The sequence below is a fragment of the Neofelis nebulosa genome, chromosome 7, assembly GCF_028018385.1.
Source record: "Neofelis nebulosa isolate mNeoNeb1 chromosome 7, mNeoNeb1.pri, whole genome shotgun sequence".
NCBI lineage: Eukaryota > Metazoa > Chordata > Mammalia > Carnivora > Felidae > Neofelis > Neofelis nebulosa.
The window spans coordinates 119,384,625-119,408,738 of NC_080788.1; the positions used below are offsets into that span (position 1 = coordinate 119,384,625).

The following is a 24,114-nucleotide window of genomic DNA, read 5'->3' on the forward strand; positions in this document are numbered from 1 at the left end:
CTTCCAGTACTATACAGTAGGTGTGGAAAAAATAATCACTGAGTACAAGTCACTTGATTCCCCCAACCCCCACCCCCTTACTCAGCAACTAAGTCTCAAGTTTAATAAAACCTTATCTTTAAAAAAGTCATTAGGCGGGGCACCTGGGTGGCTCAGTAGGGTAAGCATCTGACTCTTGATCTCATTGCAGGTCTTGATCTCAGGGTCATTAGTTCAAGCTCTGAGTTGGGCTCCATGCTGGGTGTGACGACTAAAAAAAAAAAAAAAGGCATTAGGCATATTCTCTAGTTCTAGCTTTCCAGTTTATGATGATATGCGTCTTAAACCTTCTTTTCTGTAGGTAATTATAGATACCTCCACCCATTCTATCCAGGAGATCTCCACTGCCCTACTTTCTAACTACATTTTGCAATATCTTGCAAAGTATTCCATTATTTTCTTTCTTCAGTCTGGACTAAAAGTTTTAAAGTACACGAAAACTTAACCTTTCCTACTCCTTTTCACTATTGAGATTCCACGAAGAGTAGCTTATAGTTATATGTTCCCTCCAAATGCCTCAAGTCTCAAATGTTTATATCACCATCCCACTGATGACTGGTGAGAGCCTAAAAGGAGACTCTGATGTGATAGGCTCTACCCTAGTTGATGAGTTAGCACCATGGACATTTGCTCCTTATTTGGGACTCTTCTTCCTTGATGCCTAGGATTGTCATTCCCAATGTCTTTGCTTGCTTTTCCTCAGCAAATCCTGGATATGTGTATTTTTTTTTAAAGATTTATTTACTGAAGTAGCCTCTACACCCAACGTGTGGCTTGAACTCGTGTCCCAAGATCAAGAGTCACGTGCTCCATGAACTAAAGCCAGCCAGGCACCCCAAGGATGTTTATATTTCTTTTTTAAATGTTTTAATGTTTATTTATTTTTGAGAGAGAGTGTGAGCAAGGGAGCGGCAGAGAGAGAGAGAGAAACAGAGCTTGAAGCAGGCTCCAGGCTCTGAGCTAGCACGCCCAATGTGGGCCTCGAACTCTCAAACTGCAAGATCATGACCTGAGCCAAAGTCGGATGCTTAACCAACTGAGTCACCCAGGTGCCCCAGGATGTTTATATTTCTAAGATGAATAAATCCCAAAAACGAAAGGAAAAATTATCTGTGGTCCAGTTACTCAGTCACTGGTGGCTGTTTTTAAAATAACCGTTTTGGGGGCGCCTGGGTGGCTCAGTCGGTTAAGTGGCCGACTTCAGCTCAGGTCACGATCTCGCGGTCCGTGAGTTCGAGCCCCGTGTCGGGCTCTGGGCTGATGGCTCAGAGCCTGGAGCCTGCTTCCGATTCTGTGTCTCCCTCTCTCTCTGCCCCTCCCCCGTTCATGCTCTGTCTCTCTCTGTCTCAAAAATAAATAAATGTTAAAAAAAAAAATTTTTAAATAACCGTTTTGTTTCTTTTTGCAGGATTGTGTTTTGACATAGTTGTATTTATACATACGCATAAATCTTTTTTAAAATGTTTGTTTAATTTGAGAGAGACAGAGCAGGAGCAGGGGAGGGGCACAGAGAGAGAGTGAGAGAGAGAATCCCAAGCAGGCTCTGTGCTGTCAGTGCAGAGCCCAGTGTGGGGCTCAGTCTCACGAACTGTGAGATCATGACCTGAGCTGAAATCAAGAGACAGAGGCTAACCGACTTAGTCACCCACATGCCCCCATATGCATAAATCTCATGTCTATTTTTTTTAACTTAACAGAATAAGAACATTTCTGTTATACATAACCTTCATAAACACTTTTAATGGCATTTTGTGAAGTGGATGAACCATAATTTGTTGTAATGATTCATGAACATCTTTGCACAAATATTTTGAGATTGTTTCTAAAAATAGTTTACCAGCATTTTAAGACTTTCTACACATATTACCAGATTGCATTCAGTGAAGACTTTAAAAAATATCTTTGGGGGGTGGTGCCTGGGTGGCTCAGTCAGTTAAACATCCAGCTCTGGATTCTAGCTCAGGTTATGATCTCACAGTGTGTGGGTTCAACCCTAGCATTGGGCTCTGCTCTGATAGGTAGGATAGCTCTGCGCTGATTGGGATTCTCTCCCTTTCTCTCTGCCCTTCCACCCTCTCTCACTCTCTTTCTCTAAATAAATAAACAAACAAACCAAACTTAAAAAAATATTTTGAGGGGGCACCTGGGTGGCTAAGTCGGTTAAACATCAGGATCTTGATTTCAGCTCAGGTCATGATCTTGCAGTTTTGCACTGAGACCCACATTGAGCCCCGCATTGGGCTCTGCACTGACAGCATGGAGCCTGCTTGGGATTCTCTCCCTCTCTCTCTCCCTGTCTCTCCCCTGTTCATGCTCTCTCTCTTTCTCAAATAAACTGAAATGTTTTGAAGGGGGAGTGTCAACATTTTTATTCCTCTAACATATCTCTTTCCTGTTCATGGAAAAAACTTCTAAATCTATGTATTGGGTGGGGAGAGGAGGGAGGGATTGGGGACCCATGCTTTAGGAACATGTAGGGCTATATTAGGGGACGAATTTAAAAGAAGCAAAAGATATCATTTGACCAGATGCCATGCATCATTGATTTCATTGTCAGTTTTCAGATTACCTGTGAATTTGAGCATTTCTCTATTCTTCACCTTTGGTTTTACATGGTAGTACTAGTTTTACTCTCAGCTTTCAGATGAGTGTCTGAGTATGCCATACTACTTAAGGAGTTAGTTATTGGTACTATCTTTATTGCAATTCGGACGAAAAGCTGGCAGACGCGGAAATTAAGTGACCGCTGAGCAATTCACTGTGTATGAAATACTCTGGGCATTTCAAAAATAGACACATTTTATGCTCTCTGGAAGCCTATTATCTAAGAAGACTGGATTTTAACCTTGGAGCTTAAGAATCCCGGGCTGTTTAATTTTTTTTTTTTTTTTTAATGTTTATTTACTTTTGAGAGACAGAGAGGCAGAGTGTGAGCGGGGGCGGGGGGGTGGGAGTGGCTAGGGGCAGAGAGAGAGAGAGAAAGAAACAATCCCAAGCGGGCTGCAGGCTCTGAGCTGCCAGCACAGAGCCTGAGGCGGGGCTTCAACTCGCCAGCCACAAGATCATGACCTGAGCCGAAGTCCGCCGCCCTTAACCTACTGAGCCACCCAGGTACTACCCGGCTATGTTTGTTTAAAATGCAGTTTTTCAGGTTCCACCCCCCTCCTCCCGTAAGTTTTGATTCATTGGGTAGGGTGTGGAGGGCACAGATATTTACAATTTTAATTAGTATCCTCTTGACTTTGGTGCAGCTGATTCGCATTGAGAAACACTATAAATAGGTACTATAGCTAAATGAAAGAAACGTTAGATTTAAGTTGCCATCACTTGTAGGCCAGAAGAAGCACCCGCTGGGCCCAGGTGAGGTAGAAACGTTGATCCTCAGCTCAAGAGCAGCCTCGAATCCCTGACAATCAATCTCAGACTCAAGCTAGCACTCTGGGCGGGTTCCTCTAGTTCCCTGGGCCGGCTGGAGCGCAGGGTTTGGCCCGCAATCTGCGCTCGCGCTACCGGAAGCCCCACCCTCTTTCTCTAGGCCCCGCCCCTGCACCGGTGGGCCCTCCTCTTGCCCTTACAGGTCCCGCCCCTCCCCCGGCTGGCCGCCAACGACGCCAGAGCCGGAAATGACGACGCCAGTGAAGCCTTTTGGGCGGGGCCTAGGCCGAGCAGCTCCAGAGGCTGCGATTTCACATCGGAAACAAAACAGCGGCTGCTCGGGAAGGAGCCTCCCCTGCCAGGGGCCGGTGTCGGCGGCGAGAGAAGAGTAGGTGCGTGATGGGGACTTAGGGGAGAAGGGAAGGAGCCCCTCACACGGTGCAGACACGGGCGGTCGCGGGCAGGGCCCGGCCCTGTGTCGCTGCCCGGGCCGTGGAGTCGGTGTCCTCGAGGATGAGGAACGGGGCGCGGCCGAGCGGGGACCGAGGAACCCCGAGTGGGGAACGAGGAGGGGCGGCCCGTTTCTCCTGCTCCCGGCTCAGCGCGCGGTCAGGTTGAAGAGATTCCCCTCCGTAGATTTGTTCAGGAAGTGCTGGTTTCCCGAAGACGTTTCAGGGCGCAGGTGCCCTGGGCCGGGATTGCCGGTCTTGACTGGAGTGGAGCAGGAGAAAGAGGAAGCTCCTTGCCCCCGGTCTGGTTGAGCAACTAGTGAAACTCCGCGCCTCATACCCTGAGTGTGTCCTTGTCTGGGGAAGCGAGTGGCACTCAGGGCTAAGTTCCTTGTGTCTGACGCTCGAGGAGGAAAACAGGGTCTGATGCTTTTGCCTTGGTTGGAACCTTCGCGAGGCATGATATTGCTTTGCATGTGTCTTGGATATTTACGTTTTGTTCCCGTTCGGATTCTTTTCAAATAAATATTTTTTTATTGTAAGAGAGCAGTTGAATAATAATTTTAAAAGCACTACTTGCCTGCTTTGGGCAAGATTAATACAGTATTCAGGACTTTGGGAGATAAGGATAAGATGCAAATAACTGTGGCATATATAACTATATGACAGAGCACGCTGTAAAGCTTGTAACATTCTCTGAAGTTTCAGGCAAGTAGAAATCACATCTGGTTAGGGAGTCTTGTTATTTGAGGTTTTTTTTTTAAACAGTGGAAAGGGAAAGGTTTTCACTCCTGGAGTTAAAGTGGGAAGGGTATTATAATCAGGGTGTATCACAAACAGGGATTCTCTGGATCTTAAGCCTCTAGTGACCCACTCTGACCATTAAAATAACTGTTATGAAGGAGAATAAAACAGCAAAGTAGATTGGAGCTTGTTGCATTCGGCTAATTTCGGTCACCTGCAGAAAAGCCTGTTTGTTTCATTTCTCCTTAACTCATTTGCAGAGTTCAACCAACTTAAGCCCCCCCACCCCCATTTAATAATAAACCCTTAACAATGAGAAAAAGATCATATATATTGAGTGCATGGATTATCCCCCTACCCTCGCCCAGTAGATAATAGAAGTGGCATGGTCCTAGGTATACTTTCTTTGAATGGATGTGATTTTTGCTGAATTTTAAGTTAATGGCTGTAACTGTCCTAGACTGCTGCAAGGATTTTCATTTAGGGGAAACTGAAGATTGAAGTTGGTCTCTGAGAACCACCCTAGCAGGAAAGTACAACATATGTTACCAAAGCTTATGTGATCCTGTTCCTCTCAGATCCAGGCTTCCTCTGCTCCTGCTTTCCCACTAATATTATTTTATTAAAATTTTTTTTAACATTTATTTATTATTGAGAGATAGACACAGAGCGTGAGCAGGGGAGGGGTAGAGAGAGGGGGAGACACAGAGTCTGAAGTAGGCTCCAGGCTCTGAGCTATCAGCACAGAGCCCGACTCGGGGCTCGAACTCACAAACTGTTGAGATCGTGACCTGAGCCGAAGTCGGACGCTTAACCAACTGAGCCACCTAGGTGCCCCACTAATATTATTTAAAAAAAAAAAAAAAAAAAAATTTTTTTTTTTTTTTAACGTTTATTCATTTTTTGAGAGACAGAGAGAGACAGAGCGTGAGTGGGGAAGGGGCAGAGAGAGAGGGAGACACAGAATCTGAAGCAAGCTCTAGGCCCTGGAGCCCGATGTAGGGTTCAAACTCATAGACTGTGAGATCATGACCTGAGCCAAAGTCGGATGCCCAACCGACTGAGCCACCCAGGTGCCTCTCCCACTAATATTATTGAAGATTATAGGGAGAGACTTCTTTATGGTATATTCTGAAAAACCTTTCAAAGACCTTTAATACTGACTCTTCATGTGATGTTAGGCAGATTTGGAATGTGTTTTACGAGTGACACTGTTATGGTCAGAACTTTAGGCACATTAATCTAATAGTGGGGGCTAGAATGGATAAGAGAATTGAGGTGACTTTTGCATAATTCAGGTGAGATATGATGGGAGTTTGATCTTTGGTGATGACAGGGGCTTAGAAAGGAGGAAAAACATGAACAGGACATGGCATCCAGTAGAGAAGGAATAAAATATAAAGTTGAGTAGGAGGTTTTAAGTTTGGAGAAAGGGGGAAATGATTGCAGAAATAAGGAAGTTAGGAACAAAGAACTAGTTTAGAGAGGAACATGAGGAAGTGGTTTGGAAGTATCACTTAGGAAGTGCCAGCAGGTGAAGATGTCCCATGGACAGACCTGGAGCTGTAAATATGAGAGTCACTGAAATAGACTTTCTAATTGATGTTGGAGCAATGCCTAATGAAAGGAAGGGGACAAGGAGGCCCACGCAGACCCTAGGAACACTTAGAATGAAGGAGTGGAAGAAGGGCGAGGAACCACCTGAGGAGAATGAGTGGCGGGAGGAGAACCTCCAGAGTTCAGTGTCACAAAGGCTGAGGAAGGGAGAGAAGCTTCGGGAAGGAGAAGGCTGTTAGGAACTTTCAGTATCTGGCCTGGTATAGCAGAAGGAACTGAAGATTTAGAGCAGCACTGTCTGGTAGAAACAGTATGAGGTACAAATGTTAATTGAAAACTTTTTTTAAAAGTTTGTTTATTGGCAGAGAGGGGCAGAGAGAGGGAAAGAGAGAATCCCCAGCAGGCTCTGCGCTTGATCTTACAAGCTGAGATCATGAAATGGACTGAAATCAAGAGTCAGACGCTTAACCCCCTGAGCCATCCAGGCGCCTCTCCCCTAAAACTTTTTTTTTTTTTTTTTTTTTTTAACGTTTATTTATTTTTGAGACAGAGAGAGACAGAGCATGAACGGGGGAGGGGCAGAGAGAGAGGGAGACACAGAATCGGAAGCAGGCTCCAGGCTCTGAGCCATCAGCCCAGAGCCCGACGCGGGGCTCGAACTCACGGACTGTGCGATCGTGACCTGAGCTGAAGTCGGATGCTTAACCGACTGAGCCACCCAGGCGCCCCACCCCCTAAAACTTTTTAATGAACAAGTTTTATAAAGGTAGAAGGAAATAGATAAAATTAATTTTAATAGTCTATTTTATGTAACCTAGTACATCTAAAAGTTTTTATTTCAACATGTAATTAATATAAAAATATTCTTGTCTGACTTCTCCTCTAGCGAGTTAGCTCCTTAAGGAAACAGAAGCATTATCTGATTTGGTAGCATCCCCAACACCTATCACAATGTCTGGTTTTGTAGAAGAAACCCTGACAGTGTGTGTTGATTAAAGGGTATTAATGTTTGGTTTTCACACTGCCCCATACAGTTCCTTAAATTGATGTAAAGCAAAAGAGAATGCAAGGATTGCTGAGTATAACCACTGATTTACAAATTAGTTAGATGTGAGTGGTCATGTTTTCATTAAAGATTACTTGTATTCAACCCATTTCCACAATGGATTTGAGACAAACTGGGAGTAATCATACCTTCCATGTAGAGTTACTGAAAGTAAAGGTTTCTTGGGGAAAGATTCTTTAAAATGATTACAAATATTGATAATGTAAGACCATAGTCCCATATCCACAATTATGAAATCCAAAAGCCCCTGAAAAAACCAAAAGGCTTTGTGTCATTCATTTGATAGAAAAATCAAACCTGAACCTATTGTTGTAATTTAAGACTACTTATATGTTTCACTATATAATATATATATTAAAAAAAATTTTTTTTAACATTTATTTATTTTTTGAGAGACAGAGACAGAGCGTGAGCAGGGGAGGGGCAGAGAGAGAGGGAGTCACAGAATCCAAAGCAGGCTCCAGGCTTTGAGCTGTCAGCATAGAGCCCAACGCTGGGCTCAAACTCACAAGCTGTGAGGTCATGACGTGAGCTGAAGTTGAACACTTAACTGACTGAGCCACGCAAGCGCCCCTCACTATATATTTATTAATGTGTTTATTTTGCGGTTCTAAGACTTTGAGGGAGCATTAAAAACATACAGTATTTGCATTGTACTACCTTTATAAAATCTGAGAAAAATACGAATTCCAAACACATTTAGTCTTAAGGGTTTCAGATACAGAATCCCGGATTTGTTAAGTCTTTTTTCGTTTTCAGTGCATCTTCTGAGCACATGTAACCATTATTATTTAAAAACAATTATAGTAACTCTACATAACAGACCTCCCCAAAACCCAGTGCCTTAGAGTATTTGACTCCATATTTGCCTCAAGTTGCAGGACTGTGGATCAGCTAGGGTAGGTCTGCTTTGCATGTCTTATTCTGGGGCCCAGGCTGAAGGGGCAGTGGCTACCCATGGTAAGCTCTTCTCAAGGCAACAGCAGAAGCAAAAGAAGACCAACTCCACAAGCAAAATTCAGCAGTCTGCTTCTGTCACATCTGCTGAGATCCCTTTGACCAAAGCAAGTTAGATGATTGTGCACAAAGGCACAGGGTGGCTAGTAGGCTGCACCCACCTTGACGCCAAAGCAAGTCACAGAGCCTAGCTCGATATCCCGGGCGTGGGGAAGTCTATTTTTCCCTGGGAGATGCTGGGGAGGGAGTGAATATTTGCTGAATAATAATCTAATCTACCACAGATGGCTCACAGAAGTAGAGTGGGACGGAGGAGGGAAAAAAATCACCAAATAGATATATCACTATCCTTGCTCTTTTTGGAGTCTACCACCTTCACAAAGCCTCTTGTAAGACTGAGGAAATTGTTTGCTCCCAGTCTCTTAAAATTCAGAGTCTTTCCAGTGTATATTCCTGAAGTTTTAAGTTAATTTCAAATTATTTTTATTAACTTTAATTATGAATGCAGTTTGGAGATTGGTTACATTTATTGTTGGATGTGAGGTTTTGAAAACTCAAATAGAGGCTCTCCCAGCCCATCCATATAATCAGAACTTGGGCGGCCTGTCCAGGAAGAAGCTGTCAAACTAACATCAAAGCTGATAAATAACTTTTGTGGAAAATAAATCACAGTCTCATTTGGCACTTAAAAACTTCTTAGCATCACGATACAAAGGTACTTAAAAAAATACTTTTGGTGGGTTTTTTTTGTTTTTTTTTTTAATGTTTATTTATTTTTGAGAGAGAGTGCAAGCAGCGGAAGGGCAGAAGGAGGGAGGGAGACATAATCTGAAGCAGGCTCTTCACTGTCAGCGCAGAACCAGATGCAGGGCTGGAACTCATGAACTGTGAGATCATGACCTGTGCTGAAGTTGGATGCTAAACCAACTGAGCCACCCAGACGCCCCTATTTATGGTGGTTTTCTAAGTGAAGAAGAAACTAGTCAATTGACTAGAGTCATTAAACCACCAACTCTTTGTGCTGGACAAGATCGTGATAAGTTTCACGGAGATGTTTGTTTATGTGGAATACAGATTTTGTTGGAGTGCCTGGGTAGCTTGGTCTGTTAAGCGTCCAACTCTTGATTTTGGCTCAGGTCATGATCTCAAGGTTTGTGGGTCCAAGTCTGGAGTCAGGCTGTGGGAGCCTGCTTGGAATTCTCTCTCTCCCTCTCTCTCTGCTCCTTCCCCAGCTTGTGTATGTGCACACTCTCCCCAAATAAATAAATAAATAAACTTAAAAAAAAAACACACACACACAAATTTTTACGTTTATCTCTGACAGTGAAGAAAGAAATATCAGTAACTAAGTAAGCTTACTGTAAGAGTTTGAGGTTTAGTTGTTACCTTGAGATGGAGTGAGAGACAGAAATGTATGTTTCTGTTGGTGCTTCCTTAAATGGGACTTTTAATAAACTTATTTTGGGGATTCTAAACCTTTGCTCTTATGATACTTTTTGAAGTGCTGATGGATAGGTTTTCTGATTAGATGGACTTTTGTTCAGCATATGTAAGCTTTGAGATTATTTGTATTCTTCTGGGGTTTTTTAGTATCATTGTGTATAATGGAAATTTTAGTTGCCCATCAGAGAAGGATTTCTTTTTCCTTTTATTTGATTGAGCAGGTGTCTTGAGAAAAAGGAAATGGATGGCAGTGAATTCAAGTGTTGTGCTCTGTCAGTCTCAGAAAATCTTTAGCAGGTGGCCAGAGAGAGAAAACAGCAAAATCTACTTCCGTCCCCTTGCAGTTCGGGTCACAAGATCTTCACTTCCCAACAGCTATCTTTTGGGGGGGGGGGGGGTTGTTTGTTTTTTTGTTTTGTTTTGTTTTTTTGGTTCTCAGGGCAAGAATGCTAAGAATGTTATAAAATCAAGTAGTGTCCTTTGCCACACTGCCTGGACAGTTGGACAGTTGGACAGTTGGGTTATTGGCCTTCTTCATGTAGTACTCAATTGTTTTCAGCTGTTACTGGACCAGAATCAAATCAGGCTTTGCCTGTGCCTTTCTTTGTACCAACAATGTTTGTTTGTTCACCAGGCCAGGCTGGTGCTCGCCTGTGCTTCCTGCTGAGCTCCATGTAAAGAGCAGCCCTTCCAAGAAGGGTCACCCTGTAGCTTTGTGATCTTCAAAGCATCAGTGGAAGCATGAGCTTTCTCTAAGTGAAGTGGAAAAGACCTGGGCTGGGCATCAGAATACTTGGGTTCTGGAACCGGTGTTTCTTGCCCCATAATCATGCACTGGCAAATTCTTTCACCTTTCCTGACCCTTAATTTTTCACATGTAAATACAGGATGTGCCTTTGAAAGTGATATTGGGATATGCCAAAGTGACTACCACATTATTGATGCTTCTCACAAGACTTGTCTGAGAAATCTCCAGTGTGATAATCAGTTTGTGTGGTTTCTTGTAATACCTGAACAGATCCTATAAACCTAAAGCTACTAGTAGAAACTACTAAAGTTAAAATGACCAGATACAAATACTAGGAGTATATATTGGGAAAACTTCTGACACTTCAATTTTTAATTTAGAGTTAGATCAGTCATCGAAGTTTAAGATCTCATTTACTAGGTTTTTTTAAAAGATCTCATTTACTTCTAAGCAGCAGTTCTAGTAGTAATAAAAATCAGCTCACTATAACTTTTTTTGTTTCATAATGTAACTTAATGCTTATTGTAAACTCCCAAAGGGCAGGGATGGAGTTTGTTACACAGAGGCAACATAATGTAGTATGTGAGCCGTTGCTTTGCTCCTTTGCTTACTGGATGTGACCTTGTGCAAGTTAGTAGACTTCTGTGTGCCACATGGCTTTCATATGTAAAGTGGATGAAGTGAATGCAATTAAGTAAATCCCCTCAGTGTCTGGTCTCTGAGTTTTGGTGTAAATAGATAGCCAGTAGGGGTGCCTCGGTGGCTCAGTTAAGCATCTGACTCTTGATTTCAGCTCCTCTCGTGATCTCACAGTTAGTGAGTTTGAGCCCCAGTTGGGCTCTGTGCTGACAGCGAGAGCTTGCTCTCTGCCTTTTTCCCCCGCTCGTGGCTCTCTCTCTCAAAATAAAAAAATGAACGTTAAAAAAAAAAAAAAAAAGCCAGTAAACTACTATTTAGTAAATAGACAATCACTTTTCTTTTCCTATTTTATCTGGTAATATACTTTACTTACTTTTTATTTATTTTTGCCCGCATGGCCCCTTCTTGTATTTTGCTTGTTTCATTTGGCTAACACTCTCTTATTTATTTGTTATTTTGTTTCTGAGGGATTATATGAGAATATTAATGACAGATTTCTGAAGGTTTTTCTGTAATAGAGCTATACTTCAAATGATCTGGTATAGCAGGCAATCGGTGGAAGTGACCAACTTGTAGCTTTTTCTGTTTGCCATCCTCTGGCATTTCTGGGTTAGCTGAGGTGATAGGTACTATACTGGATGTTTTTGTGGGAAAGAAGGGGATAATATGTGCTCTGTTTGCTGATCATTAATGCTACATTAATGTTAAAATTTCAATGAGATAGTCAACTTTAAAAAATCTTAGAAGCATAGATCAGAATATTTACTTTGAGTGTTTATTGGACTTATAAAAAAATATATCTGTTCTATTGGCATGCAGCTCTCTTTTAGGTAAGCTAACATACATGTTGCCAAGTCTTAATTTTATTCGTTTTAAGAGACAGGAACAGTGGTATGAATAACCATAAATGTAGGTTTACTTCCACAAAAATCTCTGAATTTTTAAATTGAAGCATATAGAAATGTGCACACATCATAGGTACAGAGGTGAGTGCGTTTTCACAGACTGAAATCCCTGTGTAACTAGCACCCAGATCAAGAAACAAAACATTACCAATACTCGCAAAAGCTTCCCAAATATCCACTTTGAGTAAATAACCACCATAAAGGTGACTGTTGTCTCTATTTGTATGTTTAATTAACTTTATTTTTAAAACAAATTTACATTAGTTATGTCTTATTTAGTTAATATTAATTTCCAATCCCCTGATTTCATGTCAGCTAACCATGGGCTGAAGCTGGAAGGGAGGACAAAGGTTGGCATGGTATATAAAAGTATGTAGGATAGGAGGGAAGCATACCTTGATTAAAAATATGTCATGATTTAAATGATCTAGGTATAGGTAATTAAGGGTTCATTTGAACTCAGTACTAGAGGAGAAAATTACTTTCTGAGTGTGTGTTTTTAATCTGCCTTCGGTGTTTTTGATGAAAAATCACTAGAATGTAAAAAGAAGAGTATTTACAGGGTAGAGGATACCCAAGTTGAAAGTGAAAATGAAACTGGACATTGACAAAATACTTTCATGTGAGTGTGTAAGTGGTAATGTCTTACGGTGTGTAAATGAGAATACTGCTTAGGTATACAAACAGATTTTTTTTCCTTCTGTATTTCTGAAGACTTTCTATGAAAAGGGAAGTTGAAATAAAAATATTGGCTGATGGAAATTAAGGCAGACAGGCAAGTGGGAATGTGTCCCCGCCCCCCCTTCCCCCAGGGTGAACTCTGGGAGACCGAATGGAATGTGTAAATAAGGCTGGGCCAGGATGCAAAGGAGAGACCTAAGGCTGGGAGTTAGGAGTCTGTGATTTTTGTCCTGGTCTGCCCAGTTGTGCGATTTTAAGCAAGTCGCTGAACTTAGGTCCTCTTCTGCTTTTGTAAAATGGGTATGTTACCTGCTTCCCCTGGCTCGGGGGCATTGTGGTAAGGATAAATGAGACGACAAAGAGAATTTTGCAAAATTAAAAGCACTAGACAATTTTACAGAGATAGAAAGGTTAATTTGGATTAGTCATCATAGGAAAAGGAATGTTGAAGAGAACATTCTTTAATATCATTTAGGTCCCTTTGCTCTAAATCTGAAATCATTAGATAGATTTGTGATTGAAAATACTTGGTTTCTCAAGTAGATTTTCTCATTACCAAACTGACAAAAGTTTGTCACTTGAAGTTGATGGCAGATTAATACATTTCTGGTTTACAAATTGGTATTATAAGTGTTTGATTCATGTGAATAGATTTACAAGGGTTTGATCAACTCTGGGTGACCTGGTAAAATCCTATTTCAGACCTGATCCGGGAGCCTGCAAATGACAGCAGCCTGAGAGGTCCTTAGAAAGCTTGGCTTGGAGGAGAACACATGAAAGAAAGGTTTGTTTTGGCTGAATGTAATTTATGGAAGTGTTTGAAAATAAAAGTATAATTGTAATGCACAAAGGATTGTTTTCTTTTTCCTTTTTCAGAACCCCAAGAGGTTTTGTTTTCTGTGAAAAAGTATTTCTATACGCTTGCTCCAATGACAGAGTTACCTGCACCCTTGTCTTACTTCCAGAATGCACAGATGTCCGAGGACAACCACCTGAGCAATACTGTACGTAGCCAGGTACAGTGTCAACCCCTGAAACTGCCCTTGCCAGACTATGGATTCAGTGACCTCCTTCCCTCATTTCCAAGAGAGGCTGAGGGGACTGAGCAAGCTTTCTCTGCTTTATCAAATTTACCTGTTAGCTGAACTTCAACTGAGGGCAAAGCATTGTACCATTTAGTGCTGGGGACACAAGGCTGTGTGAGACGTAGGTGTTAATATAGTTTCTCCCTGCCTCAGATATCGCCTCCTCTATGAAAGCCTCTCCAACTTCCCCAGCTATTTGTTATTTTACATTAACTTACTCTTACTCTTCCATGGGCCGAGTACATTTTATTTACTTTTATTTTTTCAGTACCTGGCATGGTTCCTGACAGTGCCCAGTAAATGCTCATTGGGAGAATGCACAGTGATGAATGCAAGACTGAGTGTAGAAATCCTAAGAGAGTTCAAAGGAGGGGCATCTGGGTGGCTTAGTTGGTTAAGCATCCTTCTTTGGCTCAGGTCATGATCTCACAGTTCATGGGTTTGAGCCCCAAGTTGGGCTCTGCGGTGACAGCTTGGAGCCTGGAACCTACTTCAGATTCTGTATCTCCCTCTCTCTGCCCCTCCTTGCTCATGCTTGCTCTCTCTCTCTCTCAAAAATAAACAGAAACATTAAAAAAAAGAGTTCAAAGGAGAGAATCAAGAAAGGGGTGTAATTAGTGTTATGAGACACAGATGTCCAACCTGCCTGCAACTCTGTTAGCTAATCATTACAGATTGAATGTAGATCCCACAGATGGACTGTGAGATAGCTGGGAAATTGGTAGGATTTTTAGAGATGGAGCCAGAATGGGGGAACATAGAAGGCCAACTATAAGCTATGCAGGCTGTGAGGGGTCAGGTCGGGTGGGGTGGGATCAGACTTTCCCCTGTTAGAACCAGAGAGCAGAACCAGTGGTGGAAGGAAACAAGTTCTGGGTCAATAAAAAAGAATTATCTCATAATTTGTTGTACATCTGAAAGGGTGCGGACTGCCTTGTGGCTTATTGTGTGTTTGTCACTAAAAGCAGTTCCAGAGAAGGCTGGAAAACTACCAACCACATCTGCAGAGAGTTAGTCTGTGGAATGAGCAATGAGCTAGAGCACTAACTAGATGGCCTGGAAGTGCCCTTCACACTAAGATTTAGGATTCCAATTAAGGGTCAAAATGTGAGGAGGAAGGCTTCACAAAATATTCTTTGATGAATGGGTAGGATTAGAGTAGAGCAAACTTCTATCACCACTGATAGAAGAAATAACACTAGCGGAGGAAGAATTTTCCTAAAATATAAATAGACAGGGAAGCTGTATCCAGAGATATGTCATCAGAGGCAGGTCACACTGTACTGCCAGAACATTTTTAATCAAGTGAGATCAAGTTAAAATAATTATCAGGGGAAGCCCTAAAAGGGAACACAAGCTGTAAAGGGTAGTATGTAGTCCGAGGGGTGTGTGAAGGAAGGGAGAGAAGAGTTTTTACCTCAGTTCTTGGTTGATAATGGGTGTTACAAAGACTGGTTTTTGTGGAAACGTGTTTGTAACAGCAGCTCGATATGCTCCTTTTTGCTATTTCCCTGGAATGGATTTAAACCAAAAAAAATTTTTTTTAATGTTTATTTATTTTTGAGAGAGACAGAGACAGAGCATGAGCCAAAGAGGGACAGAGAGAAGGGGAGACAGAATCTGGAACAGGTGCCAGGCTCTGAGCTGTCAGCACAGAGCCTGACGCGGGGCTCGAACTCACCAACTGCGAGATCATGACCTGAGCCGAAGTCGGACGCTTAACTGACTGAGCCACCCAGGCGCCCCTCCCCGGAATAGATTTTTGAAAAGTTAGCATGAGACTAGATTATGAAGTTCCTTGGTAGTTTCAATGCCACAGACTTTGTAAAACTGTTACTTCAGAGTAGGGAGAGGGAAAATGGGGACAGTCCCAACTTAGTTTCTGGGTACCCCTTCCTTAACTAGAGCAGCTCCTACTGTATCTTTTTACATATTGATCTTCTGTGGATCCATTTGAACAAAAGATTCCACCACTAACAAATTTTGGGGAAAAACAACAACAACACAGTTATATGTCACCTATTTGTTCCAAACCTTCCAAAGGTATCTCATCTCAAAAAATCAGGTCTGAGGTCTTGACCGGATTCTTCTCCTCTGCCCCCATCTCTATCTTATCTCTTATTAACCTCTCCCTTACTCACTGCTTCCTCATTTCTATCTCTGGGTCCTGGATTATTCTCCCATTCTTCTCAGATGGCTTTCTTCACTTGCTTTATTTAGGTCACCTCATGAGTCACCCTATCAGTGAGGCCTTTCCTTCCTCTACTCCCCTTCCCCACCCTACTACCCCTTATACCCTTCCATGCTTTACTTGTGCATAGCACATATCAGCATTTCTACCATACTGTCTACTAACTTGTTAATGTGTTTATCTGCCTCCCTTTACTGTGTAACCCTGTATCCCCAGCTGTGGTGGGAATGGTGCTTGGCACATAGTTAGCTCTCCATTGTTAATGCACTATTACTTACATCCCTCACACTCAGGTTTTGTGGGGCTTTCATGGTATATATATATATATTTTTTGTCTGCCTTGTTTTATACCTTAGTGATTGATAAATTGAAATAAAGGGCGCTGTAGAGGAGTTACAGTTGACATGGGATTTTTATTGATAATTACATGTACTCGTGTAATTTTAGCAAGTCTTAGTGCTAATGTTGTCAATGGTACCTTCCAGATCTTTTAGGGGACCACTGCCTAGAAAACCAGGCCTGATTTATTTAATTTTAACCCTGCCATTGATTAGGGGATATCAAATAAGTTTATCTTTTGTTTATCTTCTTAAAAATGTCTTCTGCAGCTTACAAATATCTTCTGTATACATTCTCATACTTTCCAGTTACCATGGGATAGGTATTATTCCCATTTTGCAGTTTAAATGCTTGTCCAAGATCACATAGAAAATTATAGGACAAACCTGGTACATAAAACTGTGCTTTCTAATGTCAAGCTTCCTCCAGTGTTCTTTCTGTTCTTACAACTATCTCTTACCCCAGGAAAATGTTACAATACTAAAAGGAGATATTGTATGAAAAAATTCTGGGGAAGGAAAATACGAAGTCTTGTGTATTCATTTTGCACCAGTGTACTTGAAACAAAACAAAACCAAAAAGGAAAAGAATCTCATTGTTAAGTTTGTTTTTTTTTGTTTTGTTTTTTTTTGCTATAAAGAAGCCATTGTGTACATGCTTTGGTTGGTTATGAAAAAATGGGGGTAAGTCCAAATTTAAATTAAATGTAGATGACTGTTTTTGTGGATTAATTGAAAGCAGCTCTTTTATTTCCCCTCTTGGAGAGTGGATTTGTTAGATACAAGCACATGAAGACAAGCCTCTGCAGGCATCAAAAGTCCTTATCAGGCTTATTTCTTTATTTGCTCAGTGGCTAGTTTAGAAGAATCACAAGGAAATTGAGAGATGTGGAAAGTTTCAGTCTTACCATGCTGCTCAGGAAAGGAAACTAACATATTGAATGTCTTCAGTGAGTTAGACCCTGTGCTAGATACTGTCACAAACATTATTTAGTTTTAGGGCCATGTATTTAGGGCCTCTGAATTAAAGTGCTATTAAAATGTTCTGTTAAGGTGCTTATCTATGACAATATATCCCCTAGAGTGTGCATACAGGTTATTTTAAATATTATAAAAATAAATGAACATTCATTTAAACATATTTTTGAAACTAGAAGGAAAGTAACTTTCTTACAGAATTTATTCAGATATCAGTGTAAAAAATGGACTTCTATTCCTTTACTCCATCTCTTCCTCCAACGTCAGGAGCATCTGTAGTCTTGAACTTATGGGGCAATCCTTTGGGTTTGGGGGACCTATGAGGATTCAGGAATAGTGATGAATTGGCAATTAGCGGTTGTGGCTGAGTGACCTATAAATAGGCCCTTTAAAGGAAAGAACGCTCATCCAGGTGTAATTTGAAACAGCTGTTTGTAAGTTGGTTTAATTCACTTAATTTCTTAGTACCTCATTTTCCCCATCTGTATAATTAAGATGGTTTATTAGATAAATTCTCTCTCCTAATTTTGTTGTGACCAGGAGTTAGGGTGGCCAACTGTCCTGGTATGCCCAGGACCGAGAGGTCCCTGGAATACAGGGCTTTCAGTTTTAAAACTGGGACAGTCCTGAGAAAATAAGATCAAGGTGATTACCCTATGAGAAGTATAATGAAATTAAAATCATTTGGAGCTGATTAACCCAGTCTTACTCAGTTATATGACTTTGTTGTGTAACTTCAAGTATAATTGCAAGGGTATATCGTTAGTGTTCAAGTAGAAGATAACATTTAAAACATTTCTGTCTTTCCAGAAACAAAATGTTGCCCATGACTTCATTCCTCCATCCTTAGCAGATAGAGGATGGGCTGCCTTAGCCCAGAAAAGAGGTTTTCCTTTTGTCCGCTATGGGTAATCTCATTCACAGTGAAGGGAGTTAGAGTTTGATGAGATTAGTCAAGAGAGCTGAAAAATTGTGGTCTTGTTTTAATCCAAATATTTATTTCTGAAATTTTTAATATGAAATATTTTAAGCGTATGCAGGAAGTATGACAAATAATGTAATAAGTACCCATTTACCTACCACCCAATTTTATTAAACTTTAATGTCTTGTCATGTTTGCTTTGTATACTTTGTTAATTTTGAAGAGTATTTTCACTAAGGTTTTTCTGTTTCTGTTATATATTGATCGTACATGAAATGAAATCCTCACCAAACTAAACAAAATTTGCAATTAATTTGGACAGGTGGTCTAATTATATAACAGAAAGAAATTAAAGATAAAATTGGAGCCTCTCTCCCATATTCCCCTTCTTATTTTCCTGGCCTTTAGTTGCTATCCTGAATTTAGTGTTTGTCATGCTTACTATATTTATGAACATAAGCGATATTTAACATATCACCACTTTGCAGGTTTTAAAACTGTGTATGAAATATATGTGTGTATGTGAAAGTTGTAGAAGAAAATTCCCACATTTTTGAAATGCATAAGTACATGTTGCAGAAGAGACCTGTTTTGGGAATTTATGTATATATAGATGCATAAAGCTCTAGTTCATTCGATTTTTATTTATTTTGTGAACATATAAAAATGATCTAGTTTTTGTTTATAAATATTTAATAGTTTCCAATTTTTCACAGTAACCAGCAGTGTTGCAATGATACTCTTATTCATTAATCCTTCTGCACATGTAAGAGCTTCTCAATGATAATCACTATGATTGGGTATATGGATCTTACACTGTATTAGAGTTTGCCAGTATGTTTTCTGAAGTGGTTATATATCAAGAGCATACAGCAGTTTTCATTCTTTTATATCCTGGCCAGTTTTTGGTATTGTCTGACTTTGTGTGGATGGGTTTGAAATGACTCCTCAGGTTACTTTAATTGTATTTTCCTAGTTTCTAATAAGGTGGAACTTTTTTCCTTATGCTTATTGGCCATTTGCATTTCCTCTTCTGCGAATTGCCTGTTTATGTTCTTTGCCCATTTTTCTACTAGTTGTCTTTAAAAAAATTTTTTTTTTAATGTTTATTTTTGAGGGAGAGAGAGAGAGACAGAGTATGAGTGTGGGAGGGGCAGAGTGAAAGGGAGACACAGAATCTGAAGCAGGCTCCAGCTCTTGAGCTGTCGGCACAGAGCCCAACGTGGGGCTCGAACTCACGAGCCATGAGATCATGACCTGAGCCAAAGTCGTACGCTTAACTGACTGAGCCACCCAGACGACCCTAGAAAATTATTTTTTTTTTTTAATTTTTTTTTTCAACGTTTTTTATTTATTTTTGGGACAGAGAGAGACAGAGCATGAACGGGGGAGGGGCAGAGAGAGAGGGAGACACAGAATGGGAAACAGGCTCCAGGCTCTGAGCCATCAGCCCAGAGCCCGACGCGGGGCCCGAACCCACGGACCGCGAGATCGTGACCTGGCTGAAGTCGGACGCTCAACCGACTGCGCCACCCAGGCGCCCCTAGAAAATTATTTTTAAAAGAAGTTTTTGAATGTGAAGAAAAGTTGCAAAAGGACAGTGTGCTATTTGAGGAATATCTATGGAAAGGGGAGAAGCATTCAAGGTTCTCTGTGATGAGTGAGTAAGAGTAGTAGGAGAGTTGGAGCAACTGATGTAAAAGAAACTAAAACAGCATGCTAGCATTGGGTCTTTGAAAGCGCCTGTATTGATCGCCATATATTACATTATGCCCTCGAGGTATGTTTGTCAGTCTCCAGTTTAAAAGACTGAAATGTTTACAATGCATTTTAGAAAATTTTCCTTAAAAAATAGTAAGTTTTGGGGTGCCTGGGTGGCTCAGTCTGTTGAGCGTCTGACTCTTGATTTCGGCTCAGGTCGTGATCCCAGGGTCTCCTGGTTCGCAGGCTCAAGCCCTGCACTGGCGCTGTCAGCCGTACTGTAAACATGGAGCCTGCTTGGGATTCTCTCTCCCTTTCTCTCTGCCCTTCTCTCTCTCTCTTTTCTCCCTCCCTCTCTCAATAAGTAAATAAACATTAAAAAAAAATAGTTTGGTATGTCACAGGAGCTATGTGGAGAATTCATTTTATTCTTTTTCCCTCAAGAAAGTGTGCCTTGCTTACTTAGAGGTGGCATTCTATCAAAAGTTTTTACTTTTTTTTCCATTAGTTTACTCACCACCTCTAACTAGAAGCTAGCTAATGAGTCAACTATTTCTGACAGGCCAAAGCTTACAAGTTGTGAAATAGTTGAAGTTCTTGGTTTCCTAAATGTATTGTATAGTTTGGATATTAAAGTAGCTCTAACAAGAACATTATTTGGGCCCTTTTCTGTAGTTTGTGATCTGTCATAATCCTTAGGTTTACTTTTACTGTACCTGTTAAAATAGTTTGTAATGTTTTATTTTTCTGGTGCAAAATTTTGATGAGTAGAGCTCTTTTTCCTTGACTTGTCATCATTTTTTGCCAGAAGCCTCCATTTCATCTGATGTGACAGGAATATACTGGAACTAGAGGAAATTGAAAGTATAAACTTCAGAATAGTGAAAATTCATGTTTTGAGTTGGTGTAGATTTACATCTTTTATGTGGATTAGCTGAGACCTTAGTTTTCTAAAACATAGAAGAATTTTTTAGAGTAAGTCTAGGATTTTTTTATATTGTTGATTAGCCTTTTTAAAACATTATATTAGAGGGGTGCCTGGGTGGCTCAGTCGGTTGAGCATCCGACTTCAGCTCAGGTCATGATCTCACACTCCAAGAGTTCGAGCCCCCGCATCTGGCTCTGTGCTGACAGCTCAGAACCTGGAGCCTGCTTCGGATTCTGTGTCTCCCTTTCTCTCTGCCCCTCCCCTGCTCATGCTCTCTCTGTGTCTCAAAAATAAAATTAAAAAATATTAAAAAAAATTAAAATGTATATTGGAGCAGGGAGTTTCAAACCTTCTTGTGCATTGGAATCCTCTGGAAGAACTGTTAATAAAAATTATTTGACTCCCAACCCCAAAGTTACTGATTCTGTAAGTCTGAGATAGGGTCACAGAGTTTGCATTTCTGATCCATTCTCAGAATTTGCCAGTGCTTTCGGTCTGGGGTTTGAGAACGAATTATTTAGGTAAAGAAATGAAGGGAAAGTGACATCAGAGAAAAATGATAAGATTCATAAATGGGATTTTGGAAGTTTTATTCATGTTCCTTTATTCTGACCTAAATTTTCTAGACCTTAAAGAAATAAATTGTCAACAGCTTTTTTGATTTACACTAGAAAATGTCAGTCCTTTGTAAATGAAATAGAAATAAATAAAATAGAAACCTTAAAGTAGTAATCCATTGAAAGATCAATAATGATTCTCTATATAAAGCAATTGCTGAAGTGTACTTATGTGAGTCCAATACCTTCAGTTGCTAAATTTATAAAATTACAGCATGTTTAGTCTTTAAAAATAAAGGTTTTCTGCATTATCTTTTTTTAATTCAAAACATTAAATGCGAAGAACTTTATTAAGTTGTTAGCAAATCATAGACTGATAGAACTAACCTCATTTCTCTCTTCTCTTCTCTTCTCTTCTCTTCTCTTCTCTTCTCTTCTCTTCTCTTCATGTTTATTTTTGAGAGGGATAGGAGAGAGAGGGAGACAGGATCCAAGCAGGCTCTGTGCTGTCAGTGCAGAGCCCAGTGCAGGCTCGAACTCTCGAACTGTGAGATTGTGACCTATGCCAAAGTTCGATGCTTAACCAACTGAGCCACCCAGGCGCCCCCACAATATAAAATTATAAACTTAAGTGTGGCAATAACTGCCATGAATAAAGTAAAAAAATAAACTGGGCAAAAACAAAACAAATAGAAACAAACAAAAAAAAAAGAAAAAATAAACTGGACAAATAATAAATTATTATTATTATATGCATAATATATGCATTATACCTTAATGTACAAAGAATTCTTATGAAGTCAAAAGAAATATGAACAATTCAGTAACAGCATGGCCAAAGGATTTGAACAATGCTAATATAAGAAGAAATATTAATGTCTGTGAATATATGAAAAGACCAGTTGATCAACCTTAATAATAAGAAGAAACACAGAAGTGAAAACTGTTCATTTTTCACCTATCAGTGAGCAAGGATTGAAACCCACTCTGGGGTGCCTTGCTGTCTCAGTGAGTAGAGCATGCAACCCTGGGTTGTAAGTTCAAGCCCCATGTTGGGGGTAGAGATAATGTAAAAAAAAAAATAAAAGAAACTCCTTGCTACTAAAGATATGGGGAGATAGGCATTCTCATGTGTTGCTCATGGGAGTTTAATTTGTGTTTATTTGGTTAATTTTTTTTGATGTTTATTTTTGAGAGAGAGAGACCGCATGCAAGCAGGTGAGGGGCAGAGAGACAGGGAGGCACAGAATCTAAAGCAGGCTCCAGGCTCTGAGCTGTCAGCACAGAGCCTGACATGGGGCTTGAACTCATGAACTGCAGGGTCATGACCTGAGTCGAAGTTGGATGCTTACCAGATTAAGCCATCCAGGCGCCCTAGTTTCTGTTTATTTGGAAGCAAGTTGTCAATTGAGTCTGCAAATACATAGGCCTTTTGGAGATAATTTGGCAGTTAAGTCTAAAAATGTACACACATTTTGACCTAGGATTTCCACTTTTGGAAATTTATGTTATACAAATATTACCATAAGAGTGCCAAGAAATGTAGACAAGCATATTTGTTGAAGCATTATGTGTAACAGTGAGAATAATCAGATAATTTCAATAGTGTTACTTACGGCTTATCCAATCAGTAGTATAAGGTAATGGTTAATAGTAGGATTTTTTTTTTTTTTTTGGTTTATCCAATCAGTAGTTAAGGTAGTATAAGGTAGTACCTTATATCAGTAGTATAAGGTAATGGTTAATAGTAGGCTTTTTTTTTTTTTAAGTTGATTTATTTATTTTTGAGAGAGAGCACGTGAGTGAGCACACAAGCCAGGAAGGGGCAGAGAGAGAGGGAGACACAGAATCCAAAACAGGTTCCAGGCTCTGATCTGTCAGCACAGAGCCCGACATGGGGCTTGAACCCAGGTACCCTGAGATCATGATCTGAGCTGAAGTTGGATCCTCAACCAACTGAGCACCCAGGCACCCCCTAAGTATAATCTTTTAATTACAATAGTAAAACTTAAAGAAAAAAAAAGCAGGGGTGCCTTAGTTGGTTGAGTGTCCAAGACTCTTGATTTTGGCTCAGGTCATGATCCCAGGGTCATGGGATTGAGCCCTGTGTTGGGCTCTGTGCTGAGCCTGGAGCCTGCTTGGGATTTCCTCTCTCCTTTGGCCCCTCTCCCCTGCTGGCTTGCGCAAATGCTCTCGCTCTTAAAAAAAAAAAAAAAAGGCAGACAGAAAACAAGGTTCAAAACAAAACAAGCACTACACTGTATTAAAAATACCTCCACAGTTTTTGCTGCTTGAGAAGTATTCTCCCTGTTTGAGGATTCGCATGCCTTGGGTGGCTGGACTTGTACTTGCATCCTTTTCTGAAGTAAGGAGAAGGGAGAAGGAATTAAAACAAAGCCTGAGTTTATCGTGTAGGAGATGTGGGGAATCTGGCTTCATAGGAACTCACTTCCCACATACTTACCATTTCCCAAAGGACCCCACCCTCCCTGACACTTACAACATTTATATAGTGAGTAATCCTTCCCTCTGCCACTGAAATGAAAGCATTTATAATGGCTATAGCACTTGTTTTTCTGAACCTTAAAAATAGCTTTAAAATTTTTTTTTTTTAGCACTTATTTATTTTGGAGAAACAGAGCACAAGCAAGGGAGGGGCAGAGAGAGAGGGAGACACAGAATCTGAAGCAGGCTCTATCTAGGCTCTGAGCTGTCAGTCAGGACAGAGCCCAATGGAGGGCTCAAACCCATGAACCATGAGATCATGACTTTACCCGAAGTCGGACGCCTAACTGACTGAGCCACCCAGGC

At 40.7% G+C, this 24,114-nt stretch overlaps 1 protein-coding gene across 3 annotated transcripts in view; it reads left to right on the forward strand.

Annotated features, from left to right (window-relative positions):
- The first annotated feature begins 3,661 nt into the window (after positions 1-3,661).
- Positions 3,662-24,114, forward strand: part of PSEN1 (presenilin 1) — a 73,228-nt gene continuing 52,775 nt past the window's right edge. Inside the window, exons 1-3 of one of the 3 annotated variants that reach the window (XM_058739580.1) lie at positions 3,662-3,806; positions 13,306-13,387; positions 13,480-13,619. In XM_058739580.1, the coding sequence (XP_058595563.1) occupies positions 13,533-13,619 (87 nt within the window). In that variant the 5' untranslated portion in view covers positions 3,662-3,806; positions 13,306-13,387; positions 13,480-13,532. The remainder of the gene's footprint in view (positions 3,807-13,305; positions 13,388-13,479; positions 13,620-24,114) is intronic. The other 2 variants (XM_058739582.1, XM_058739581.1) reach the window with 2 other exon arrangements.